Raw genomic sequence first — 13,430 nt, 5'->3', positions numbered from 1 at the left:
AAATTATTTGATAATTAAAAAAATTAATACTAAAAATATATATTATTCCCACCAGGAACAACCAAATTTAAGTTGCTAATTAATGGCCTTCGCCACCTGTACTGCGCTTGGGCCCCATCCGATGAAACGATTGTCGTTTCGCCACGACACCATCTGTCGCCGCGCTGCTCGAACGTTTTAAGACGCACACTCGTCTCCGTGGTCCAGCGCTACACTCTTCACTCCTCTTATCTCATTTCGCTCGAACAACCACGGACCTGCTCCTCCGTCCGATCTCTGCGATGGCGTGACCTCACGAATCTCGAGGCATTTCCTCCCTGCAATCCTCGGAGAACATCTTGAGAGGACTCGTCTCTGCTTCCTTCTCGCCGGCGTCGCCGCTGCCAATCTCAATTCCGGCGAGTCTTACTTCATCGGTTCATCGCCTTCAAGACATCAGACACGAGCACGGATTGTACCGATTATCCTTTGATTTTTCGCTTTTGGTTTTTGAGAAATCTGGGTGGAAGTAGATTAGTATATAGATTTGAGTGAATGGCGGAGGGGAAGCCTAACTCAAAGCTGGCGCTCCAGAAGCCGCCCGGTTATCGCGACCCGCAGGCGCCACCCCCTAGCGTTCCGAAGCCGCCTCCCCGGCGGCGGCCGCTGCCCCCATCTTTCCGCCAGCCAGGGAAGGCGCTGCCCCGCCGCCACCGTTCTCGGCGCTCCTGCTGCTTCCGGTTCTGCTGCTGGGCCTCCGCAGTTGTCCTCGCCTTGGCCGCACTCATCGCGGTCGCCGCCGGGCTCGCCTACCTATGGTTTCAGCCGCGGTTCCCCTCCTTCCGCCTCGAGTTGCTCAACGCCACCCGCCTCCGAGTCACCTCCCGGCTCGACGGCACCTTCCTCAACGCGGCCACCGCTGTCGGGATCCTCATTTCGAACCCTAACGGCAAGATTATTCTTGAGTACGGGGACGGGGAGGCGCGAGTGAAGGTGATCGACGATGACGGAGACGTAGACGTAGGAATGGCGAAGGTCGCAGGGTTCGAGCAGGGCAGAAGAAATCGGACGGTCGTACGCTTTTTGACGGCTGCCAAGTCGGTGGCCGTGGACGAGATTGCCGGAGAGAGGATCCAAGCGCGATTCAGGAGCAAGGAGGTGAAGCTCGGGCTAAGTCTGAGAATGAGGATGGGGCTTCGGGTGGGCGGTGCTAGCACCGTGAAGGTGCCGATCCGAGTGGGGTGCGGCCCGGTGAGCTTAAAGCAGGGAGTGAGCCATGGGACTCTCCCGTTGTGTCGCTTCTACTTGTTCAGATGGTATGCTCTCCGTCTCTCTGCTTCAAATTTCTGTTGCTTCTTTACTCCTCATCATTGTTTGCCGAATCCATTCTGCTTCAAATTTCTGTTAAGAATATGGTTGTTTCGTTGAACCTCCTTGTTCCTACATTTCTGCAATGGAACTTTTACTACAATCTAATTCACTTTTTCTCTCTGATGATTAACAAGTGAAGCTTAGAACAAGTCTTCCATCCTATTATTTGAACTTTGCAGCTCTATTTCCAGTAGGATAAAGGATATTTGAATCAGAAATTGTTTGTTGTTAACAAGAATTTCTTCTTCGAGTGTTTTTGATCAAGCTGACCTGTGGTAATAAAACTTGTAGTGGAAATGAAACTTTTATTGAAATATGTTGATAGGTGTCGTCTTGAAAGCAATTCTTGGCAATTCCAGAATTAATCTGCCTTTTCCTTTTAACTCGTACGATAATTAAGGCTATTCTCTACAAATGTGTTGCCGGAATTAGCATAATGAATTTCAAGATGTCTTTTATAGGATTAGGTATCATGTCAAGATAACCATTAATCTTAACGTTGATCGGCATTCTTTCCTAAATCCTTTCCATGCTGATTGAGAATATATTTAAGAGCTTTCTAAAGATCATTTTTTTTTATCTTAAATATAACAAATTAATATATTGAATATGACAGTGATACTCTACTTTGCACAGTTCACACTAGCTGCATATCTACTGGATAATTGACTTACAAACCTAAACAACTGTAAATAGGTCGATTGCAACTTTATGTTTGGTTTAGTGCAACTTACGTAAATGAACATGTAACCTTTTTTTTTCTCATATGAAGTGAATGTGCATTTCTTAAACAATTTTTTAATCTGTTACCATTTTTAAAGAAAATTCATTGCAACCACGAGATGATCTTTCTCAAGCCAAATTTCTATTGTTGCTATTTTATTTAAGGATAAACAGAACACGATAACTGTGATTGACTTTTTACCTAGAAATATTGATTGCTAATAATTGTGATGAAGCGAATCTAACTTATTGTATCTAAGTTGCTAATAATTGTGACGAAGCATATCTAAATTATTGTACAAAAGGAGATTTGGGAAATTAGAGAAGTTAGAGATGGATCTTTGGTCGAGCCACATATTTGTAGGTATGATGTTATTCTGTTCTTTTCCTTAGGCAGGAGGATCCACCTATTGCAACTATGAAATCTTAGCGTGACAGATGAAGATGACCTTTCAGGAAGCTCGATAATGAAGCATTATCCTACTGATGTGCGTTGATTCTTTTGTTTGCTACAGGGCACCCATATTTTCACATGCACATGTCTCCTATAATTAAGGGATTGAAAAAAAACCGCACTTTCTCGTTGAAATGTCGTGCATATCTTAAAACTATTCTTCGGTAGTCAAAAACTTTGAACCTTTTGCTTATAACACACTAATTTATGCAACAGAAGGCAACTGTAGGCCTGAAGTTTCATCAATCTTTTGAACAGATTCTTTCTGACATCAGAACTCTCTTCATTTCAAACTAACTACACAATCTCATTCTACACTCGAGTAAGACACATTCATGTTCTTAAAAAGAATGAAAGTAGGTTCACCTAGTTAAGTCCATTCTGCTAGTCAAACTTATGTTCTTAATGACAAGTAAATAGATTAGTCGTGGGGTTAATGTGATAATTACAGCATCTATTTAGTTGCTTCCGTATGGTTAATTTTGCTCAAGTTACTTGCTATTGAAGCACAGAACCATTATTCTTCTCTTTACCCAACAATTTCAGGATTAACTTGCACCGAGAAGGCTCATAGATGTTTGAGGGATGGATGGTCTTGCTACTGCTGTATGCCGTGTTCTATATATAGGTTTTCCCCCCATTTATAATCGCTGGGAGAAGATTGGCGAGCTCAGTTGAGTTCCAGTTTCCTGTCTCAGTGATCTTGCACTGTATTTTCTTAAAAAGCTTGTATTTTTGCAAATAGTTATTATTTTTCAAAGAAACGCAAATAATTATTTGGATAAATCTTTTATCCACTCGTAAAATACATAGATACTCAACTGGTACACATTCGTAGCCAGTCAAAACGTCTGATACCACTATTTCAACCTGCAACATTTTTTTTTATATTTGACAAACATGCTTATGATTTGTTATTATTAAATTCTATATCCTTCATGTACCTTTTATATATACTTCATGCTAAATCTTTGCATAGTCATTATATGTACATAGTTATTCTTCATGTAACGAATGCTATATAAACATAGTTCTTCATCTATATCAAATGTTTATCATGTTTAGCTCTTTAATCTAAAATTCTCTAAATTTTCTAGAACTAATAAACGGTGGAAGCTTGTGCTCATCAAAAAGTATAGGATTCATACAAGCAGCAAAGTCTCAATATAACAAAGATATAATGTTATGATTCTAAAGAGAGTTAATTTCTTTTGCAAAAAGTAGAATCCGCTACCCCGGCGGTTTTATGACCATTTGTGAGAAGGTAAATCGAGAAGTTGTAGTTGATCACGATGGAAGAGGATATTATTTTAGTTTCGTCGAGATTTGAATTTTTGTCCTTTTCTGTAATTTTATTTTATCGTAACTAACTCAGTTATGTCCTGAGAACATAAAAAAAAGTTAATTTCTTATTCATATATACTTGGTTGATCGAATGGAATAGACTTGGAACAAATCAGATTTTGAGAGGGCCCTGGAAAGTGGGCCTGTTACGGTCATGTTTTTTCAAGGCTCATTCTTGCATGGTGTGTACCCAACTGTGATGTGTATTTGTTTAAACCATAATTTGCAAAGGTAATGTCCCAGTTACGCCCATCCTTGTTAGGGTCACGCCTAGGGATGGCCTGAACCCGTGGTCCTTTGAGGCTCTAGGCCTGCCATAAGGGGGTTTGAGGAAGCCCATGATGTTTGGAAGTGTGAGTACTTCAGTAAAGGTGGAATCTGTCGTCTCAGCGGTTTCACATAGTTTGCCTCACGACTATCTATGAAGAGATAAATCGAGGAGGTGTGAGTATGAAGTTTGGACGAGCGTGCTACGTACCGAGCTTGGACACAACTCTAAGCAGGGTGCCTTGGACTCAATTGCCGAGTTGTGCTCAGGCTACCAAGCACTTGAGATGCCAAGTTGAAGTGCTCGGGTTATCGAATACTCAAGATGCCAAGTTGAGGAGCTCAAGTTGCCAAGCATTCGGACTGTAGAGCAACAAGAATGCACCAAATCGAGAACTGGACTGGTGCTAGGTGCATTAGTTTTGTTGACGTGCACTACCGGTGGCGAGATCCAAAGCCGAGACAGTAAGGGTGTCGAGACCTTAGGTTGAGACAAAGATGGTGTTGGGGTCTGAGGCCAAGACAAACATGGAGCCGAGATTTGAGGCTGAGATAGCGATGTGGCGGAGATATGAGACTGAGACAAAGATGGGGTTGGATCAAGTTGACTTTGATTGCTAATTCAGAGGGTGACATCAAGATGGTTGTTGGATCTCAACCTAGATGAACACGGCTAGAGAGGGGGGGGGGTGTGAATAGTCGTACACACTTTTCGCTTTCTTGCTTAATCTTTGGTTACACAGCGGAAATATCAACTTGATCAGAGGTAAATGAAGATCAGCAGGCTAAGACGAGGATTTATGAGGTTCGGAGATAACTTGCTCCTACTCCTCGGCGTGTCTGTAAGGTGGACGACTCCTTGATCTTTCGGCAGATCGAACCCCGGTAGCACCGGCTATAAACTTTCTCCTTCTCGGTGGAGGAACCTCTCCACAGTTTGTCTCAACAGATATGAATAAAGCTCAAGACAAAGGAGAACTCAAGAATGCGTCAAAGACTAAGAATGAGAAGAACAACAAAGACCGCTTGCAGCTCAAGCCTGTCTCTCCAAAAACCAGGACATTGCTCTTCTTCTTTCTCTAGCTTCGACTAGCAGATTGATCTCAAGATTTCAGCACTTCAAAGAATGAACGTTCAAAAAGAATAATCGATACTTTCCTTAGCGCCTCTTCAGCTTCTTTTATAGACCTGCATCCTCGATTACTGTGCCCAACGGGTCTCTGACAAAAGCTGTAGTCTCCCTTCCCTGCCAACTGCAGGTACTGCTACCTGCTTTCGTGCGCCGTTTGCTCGTAATCCTTTTTGCAGAAAAGACAGCTCGAAGATCGCCTTGGAACTTTCACTGTTCGTTTGAAATCTCCCTCCCAAACATGTCCTGTAGCCTGCACACTCAAAAGTTGCATTAGAACGTTCCAATATTAAGACAGTATGAAAGAAAGCAATGTAACAGTTATGTCCGAGCTTAGCTACCAAAGCATTCTCGGACTTATCAGGTTCTGAGTCTCAAAGACTCCCTGATGATCGAGCTACCAAAGCTCACGGTCTCGAGCCGAGCTACCAAAGCTCTCTCAGACCAAACAGGAGACCGGGCCACCAAGGCCCTCCTCCTAGAATCAAGAGACCGAGTCACCAAGACTCTCCTCTTGAGATCGAGCTACCAAAGCTCACGGTCCTGAGCCGAGCTACCAAAGCTCTCCCGGACCATCCGGCCATTCGCACCAAGCTCCCGGCCACTCAGGTTCCGAGCCACCAAGGCTCCCTGAAATCGAGCTACCAAAGCTCACGGTCCTAAGCCGAGCTACCAAAGCTCTCTCCCGGCCATTCGGACCATCCCGGCCATTCGCACCAAGCTCCCGGCCAATTCAGTCCTGAGCCACCAAGGCTCCTCCTGGACCATCTCGGAGACGAGCTACAAAGGCTCTCTCCATTATCCCACGAGCACCAAGCTCCCCGGTCCTGAGTCACCTAGACTCCTTCTGGACCACTTCGAAGACGAGCTACCAAAGCTCTCTTCATCCGCCTACGAACACCAAGTTCTCGGCTACTTCGGTCCTAAGCCAACAAAGGCTCCTTCTGAACCAATCCGGAGATGAGCTACCAACGCTCTCTCCATTCGCCCACGAGCACCAAACTCCCGGCAATCACAGTCCTGAGCCACAAAGGCTTCTTGTCTCTCGGCCAAAAGCAATACCTTCCCGGCTTCACCTCTCCCGATCAGATAGTCACTTTCCCGGGCATTATCTTACAACTCCCGGGTAAGATCTCATTTCTCCGGTTTAGGCACTCTTCTCCACTCTCCTCCGGACCTCCAAACATTCTCCCGGGACCTTCAGACAATCTCCCGGGACAAACCTTCTTTCGGCTTTGTTTCTCCCGGCCAAACAACTCTTCATTCGGCCAAACATCTCTTGATAAAGCTAATCTTGTTGCCGGGCTAGATCTTGCTTCTCCCGGGCAAAAACTTATTCCTTCCGATCAAAATCCCGGGCTTTCCAGACTTCCAGAAACGAAGGTAACAAAGGGGTGATCGACCAGCTGGTCGATCACCAAGGCTGATCGACCGGCTGGTCGATCAGCTTGCTGATCGACCGGCTGGTCGATCAGCCTGTGCTGATCGACCGGCTGGTCGATCAGCGGCTTCTCCTTTCTGTCTCCCGGATCTTTCTCTTGTTTTCTTTTTCCGTTCTCCCGGACGTTGTCGTCATTTCCCCGGCCTTATTGATTCCTACCATGATAACCTTTTTCCCGGGCAAACTCATGTCCATGGGATTTATTTCTGGATAACTTTACAAGTATTCTTTATCTCCCGGGACCTCTTAACTTGGTCAACCTTTGTTAGGTCTGGTCAACACTCTCTTGTTATTTAACTGAACTCCGAAAACCTTCTCCCGGCTATACTGGTCAGGTCGATATACACCTTTCCCGACCATGTCAGGATGAATCATTCCCATGTCAGGTCGATACAAACTTAATACTATATGCCTGGTTCCATTTCTCGGCCAAACCCAAATATATCTTATATTACCAGGGTAATCTCTCAAATGATATTTTATCGCTAACAATCCAACTATTAACTCTTTGTCTCCACGTTTTTGCGACGAAAGGGATAAATTCGTCACTAAGTCTACGTTTGGCGACGAAATGTTAGTCTCGTTGCTAATTTTTAGCGACAAAATGAAGAAATCGTCACTAACCTTCGATTAAACCCTGCTCCCGCCCTGGCTTTTCGTTCTACGCCTTTCTCGAGCCCCCTTTTCTATAGCACCCCGCTCGCCTCTTCCTGCCTTTCTCCTGCGGTCGCCTGTTCCTCCACGACCTCCGCTGCGGCTGTTCCTCCGTGATCTTCGACGCCTGCCCACCTCGCCACTGCTCCTCCGCCGCCTGCTACTCGTCGTCTGCCGCCTGTGCTACTCCTTGTCCGCCTCCTGCGCTGCCCGAGTCCGCCGGCAGGGGCGGATCCAGGCGAGGGCTAAAGCCCTCCCCGACGAGTGCCTCGCCGCCTCTTCAACGGAATCGGAGCCGCCACCTGTGCTACTAATTTCTTCTCATGTAGGTGAACTACATGTTAATCTCACATTCTCTTCTCTCTCGCCCTCGCCCTCAACTTCTCTCCTTTTCTTTGTATACCTTTTTGCATATTGATGCTACTGTAAGAGTTTTAACTTGTTCTCTTTTTCAGGACATATCAATGATATTGAGCACTCAAGACTATCAAGGAATCATGGAGAATGTGGCTGCTAAATGCTCTGCTAAACTTTCTCTACTTCCAACACTTGGCAGTATGCCATCAAGAGATATTTTGAATGAATATTCAGGGGAAACGACTGCTAATTTGGTTGCTGACTTGATCAGGAAAATTGAGGATTCAAGCTTGCTAAAAGGTAATTAATGTCATGTTGTCCATCCTTTTCTTTTATTTGTCTTCGTCATGATGAAGTGGTATATTTTGTTAAAAATATCTAATATAATCTATCCAGACAATTGGATAGATTTCATATTGTTGTTGCTTTTTTTCATATTCTTTTGGACCATCAAACATCTGTTGCAGATAGCTTCTGAGACTTGCTCTGAATTCTCCATGTTCACTTGACTCTTATTTCACAGGAGATGATCCTGCTCTGATTCTTTATACAAGTGGTACAATTGGCAAACCTAAAGGTGTTGTCCACACTCACAACAGCATAGTTTCTCAAGTAAGAAAATTGTTTTTTGTACAACTGCTTTCTGAAAAGTTTAGCTCTGGTTTTTAAGGAATTCAAGTGTTAGATATAAATGTGGCATATACATGTCATGAAGCTGAATAGCTAGTTTTATTTTGTTAGAAGGAAGTAATAGAGACTGCCTTTTGGCTTTTTTCAGGTCCAAATTCTGAGTGAAGCTTGGGAGTATACATGTCATGATCACTTTCTGCATTGTCTGCCATTACACCATATCCAAATTTTTGTCTACTTTCCGTTGATATAATATGAAACTTGGTTTGAAAATTTTGTTCATCAAATTCCAGCTTAGTCTTGTACACAGAAGCATCAAACACATGCTTTCTTCATGATTTCCTTAATATCCCTGGTGCATCAAATTACTGGATGAGTATGCCATGTTTATTCATTGTCTTATGTTCACCATTCTGTTTCTTCCTTAACCTTTAGTTTACATGTGCATGGTCTCTTCAATGCTTTATTTGCACCTCTTTATGTAGGATCAGTGGTAGGTGTCAACTTGAAAATCATTTCAGTCATTACATGGTCTCTAGATTCTGCATTTCATCATGTTAGGTTGACATTCAATTCCAACATTTCTATAGCTTAACTGTAGTCTTATCTAGCACAATATAACCAAGACACTATAGCCATTCTGGACATCTTTCTTATAAATCTTTCATTGTTCTTCCTCGTATATTCTTCATTATGAATTTGATTTTATTATATAGACAACCCTGATTAACATGACTTTTGTACCATGGACTTCCTTTTCTCATAATGATCACTATGAATTTGATTTTTCTTTTCTGGTGTTCATATTTGATAGGGCATAATAACAAGCAAATTTACAGTTGGAATTGCAATCAACTGTGACAAGGGAATTTGATTTTGTACCATGTTTCCGTTAGCTGTGAATGTTCTATTTTCAGCAAATTTTCACTTATGACTATAAAAAAACCTTGTTAATATTGTAAAAGCTCTTGAGACTAAAATACTATTGGTGCATGGTTTGGTTAATTGTTAACTTTAGTTCTTTGGTTGTCTTACCATACTTTTTACTATTTCAGCATCTTGATATTCTTACCAGTTTGTTAATCAAATTAACATTTTATTATTCCATTGCAGGCTTCAAACTTCCATTCATCGAGGAGCTTGTTTACCATAGTTCATGGAGTAGTGTTTGTATTGTGAAACTTTATTTTTGTTGTGATGTGATAAACTTTGTGTTAAAGATTGTGTTAAACTTTGTGATGTGATAAACTTTGTATTAAACATTGTGTTAAACTTTGTAATATGATCAGCTTATGTGATAAACTTTGTATTAAACTTTGTGTTAGTTGTATGTGAATATGTTATTGAATGTTATTTTGTGATGTGTATGTATTAGGGTTTGTTGTGATGTGATGTGTATGTATTATAGGATATAAGCGAAAAAGAGCTTAAAGTTTACTATTAGCGACGAAATCTTGTAATTTCGTCGCTAACATACGATCAGATTAGCGACGAAATTACCATATTTCGTCGCTAACCTTCGAGATTCTCCGGTAGTAACTTTCGAGGTGTTAGCGACGAAATTTTGACAATTCGTCGCTAAAGTTAGCGACGAAATTTTAAAAATTAGTCGCTAACGTTAGCGACGAATTTTCAAAATTTCGTCGCTAACTTTAGCGATGAATTTTTGGGGATTAGCGACGACTATTATTTCGTCGCTAATGTTAGCGATGAAATTTTGAAAATTCGTCGCTAACATTAATTTGCGACAAGCTTATAGCGACAAAAATAGCGACGATATATTATCGTCGCTAAGATATGTTAGCGACGAAATTATTAGGTTAGCGACGAAAATATTTCGTCGCTAAATACCTAAATTCTTGTAGTGTCTCCTTGTTACTTACCCGGCCAGTTCTTTCCTGGTTAAGTTTATTTCCTTCCCGGGCAAGGACTTGTCAGTGGAACCTATTTCTGGGCAACCTCTTTTCTCTCGGTCAAAATAATGTTCTCCCGGGAATCTCATCAATCAACCCAGGAGTTAGGAAATATGTCTGTAAACCAGGTATCCCGAGTAAGTCGTTAATTTCTTGGGTGACCTTCAACTTCACTTTCTTAACTTAATTCAATCAGGTAAAGCTAAACTTAAATTATGATTAGTTGATCTAATTAATCTTGGTCAAACATCAAAACCGACTCGAGTCTGACTCGGGTCTGACTAAGGTTAGGCTGCATCAACAGGAGAGACTCATGGAGCCTGCCCTTCGCCAGATCATTGAAAGCTTATCAATCTCGGAGGTTACCCACGGGTGGTTCACCTCTCTTACTCTCAGACAGGAATACTTACAATCGCACAGTGCCTTAGGAGGCTTTATAGTAAGATTATTTGTGATCATTCATCAACTACTCCATTGTACTGGAGAGATGATTCGATTATCTTGTGAGAAAAAATTCATCAATGACCATTGAATATGGGTGTGGTCCTAGTTGGATGAGTGCACAAGTTTGAGAGTATATGATGGAAAAGAGGTGAGCTACAGATCCTATTTCTCTCCTTTAGATGGTAAAAATAATGGTATCACAATAAAGGATGATATTAAGAACTCTTTATATACTCACTGCTATAACAAAAGGTGGAATCTGTCATCTCAACAGTCTCACACGGTCGGTCCTACGATCATCCGTGAGAAGATAAATCATATGGTTGATAAATATCCCATTTAAAAGTCATAAATGAGCATATATTATATCTTTTTAAGCTCTTTATTTCTTTATTCCTAAATCTTTTTTTATATTACTTAAATTATAAGGATCTCGATCGGTTCAAATAATTGCACTACATTTTATGCCTTCAGCTTTCAAAAATTCCAAATCCAGAATTCAGAGACAATGTTTTTTTTATCGACAATGATATATATATATATATATATATATATATATATATATATATATATATATATATATATATATATATATATATATATATATATATATATATATATTCCGTTACTATCAAAAATAAATTTTTTAAAAATTTTTTATTTAAGATTTAAACTTTAAGGGTTATATATATATGAGTCCTGATCTGCCGCGCGACGCATCCCGCGCGACACCTGCGCGACAGCTCCGATCCACCGCCGCTTCCACCGCCATCGCGCCGCCGTCCGGTCACCGACGGCCGCCGGACTAGACGCATTGGAAAGCCAGCTCGCTGGCGCTCCGGCCGGATTGTGGCCGGAATCCAGTCGGAATCCGGCCAAAAACGCAACAGAACGACCCTTGTCCGATTTCAGCGGAAATCGATCGGATTCCGGCCGAATCACGGCCGGAGACCGGCCGTGGACGACGCGCCGGCGCCGGGCGCGTCGATCGCGGCCGGTCTTCGGCCATGATTCGGCCAGAATCCGGTCGATTTCGACCGGAATCGGCCAACAGTAGCTGTTGGCCGATTTCGGCCGAAATTCGATCGGATTTCGGCCGAATTTGGCCGGAATACGGCCACCGGACCCGGCGCCGGCGAGTTGCGCATCCATCGCCGCCGGTCCGGTGGCCGGAGATGGCCGGACGGCGGTGAACAGCGGCGGAGAAGCGGCAAACGTCCGAGGAGAAATACTGTGCATCGCAAAAATGGACGGTCGGGATTGATTCGCGCACGGGTGCGCAGGAATCAGTCGCGCGGCAGATCAATTTTCATATATATATATAGAGGATTCTATTATCCTGCACGTCTGACTTTGTCCGCGGTGCATGATAGAAGATTTTGAATGCCCAAAAGTATTTCAAGCACTCGAAGTAGGAACAATGTCTTTTTTTTTATTTACGATTAAATCATTTAAGATTTTTACTTTAGGGTTTAAGAGTTCGGATATAGTATTAAGCATAAAAAAAATCAAAAAGAAAAAAATTTAGTTGCTCATGGAGTGTGCTAGATAAGAAGTGTAGGATAACAACCTGCACACCTATGAATAACTAAAGTTTTCTCATTTTAAAATTTTTTATGCTTAATACTATAATCTAACACCTAAATTTAAAATGGAAATCTTAAATGACTTAACCGTAAGAAAAAAATAAAAATAAATAAATTATAACACTATTCCTATTTCGGACACTTGGAACGCTTCTGGGAGCCCAGAATCTTCTGTCGAGGATGAGACGCACAGAATCAAGCGCGCAAAGGTAAGAAAATTATATATATATATATATATATATATATATATATATATATATATATATATATATATATATTCTGATACTCTACACACCTTATCCTGCACTACTCATCTACGATAGAAGATTTCGAGCGCCCGAAACAGTAACAATGTTATTTTTTATATAATTCTGAGATGCACAGAATCATATATATAATTTTGATACTCTACACATCTTATCCTGCATTACTCATCTACAATAGAAGATTTCGAGTGCTCGAAATAGTAATAATATTATTTTTTATTTTTATATATTTATTATTACTTACAGTTAAACCTTTTAAGATTTTCTTTAGGAGTTGGGTTATAGTACTAAGCACAAAAAAATTTTAAAATGAAAAAAAAAATTGCTCATAGATTGTACTAAAATATTATTCTGTACTTCTTATCTGGTACACTCCGTGAATAATTAAATTTTTTTCATTTTAAAATTTTTTATATTTAATACTTATAGCCCAACCTCTAAACTCTAATAGGAAAATCTTAAATAGTTTAATTATAAATCAAAAAATAAATAAAATAAAATATCACTATTATTATTTCGGACACCTAGAACACTTTTAGATATTCGAAATCTTCTATCGCACGTTGCACGAGCAAGATCAAGCACACAAAATATCAAAATTATATATATATATAGCTAAGATATGAAAATAATTTTTTTTCTAGATAGAAGTGTTTCTATACCACAACAAATGAAAATGGATAATTACACGGATTTGGACTTTCTGAAATAACTAGATTAAATAATTATCGATTGAGAAAAAAAAACATTTTAATTCCTTGTCTTAACTGGATGAGAAATTTTTTGGGCAGCACTATATATTTCTTTTTAAAACAAAAGGTCAAAAAAGGAATAGCAAAATCAGCCGATAATTCGGCGTCCGCACGACGGTG

At 41.0% G+C, this 13,430-nt stretch overlaps 1 protein-coding gene across 1 annotated transcript; it reads left to right on the top strand.

Moving 5' to 3' along the window:
• The first annotated feature begins 227 nt into the window (after positions 1-227).
• LOC141825295 (uncharacterized) lies at positions 228-3,324 on the top strand. The gene is made up of 2 exons (XM_074712683.1): positions 228-1,295; positions 3,074-3,324. Exons 1-2 carry the CDS (start codon positions 535-537, stop codon positions 3,099-3,101), a joined length of 789 nt encoding a protein of 262 aa, XP_074568784.1. The 5' UTR covers positions 228-534; the 3' UTR covers positions 3,102-3,324.
• The last annotated feature ends 10,106 nt before the right edge of the window (positions 3,325-13,430 follow it).

Source organism: Curcuma longa, chromosome 3 (assembly GCF_044706935.1).
Source record: "Curcuma longa cultivar G26 ecotype Majalengka, Jawa Barat chromosome 3, ITB_CL_G26_1.1, whole genome shotgun sequence".
Classification (NCBI taxonomy): domain Eukaryota; kingdom Viridiplantae; phylum Streptophyta; class Magnoliopsida; order Zingiberales; family Zingiberaceae; genus Curcuma; species Curcuma longa.
This window is presented reverse-complemented; position numbering and strand designations above follow the sequence as displayed.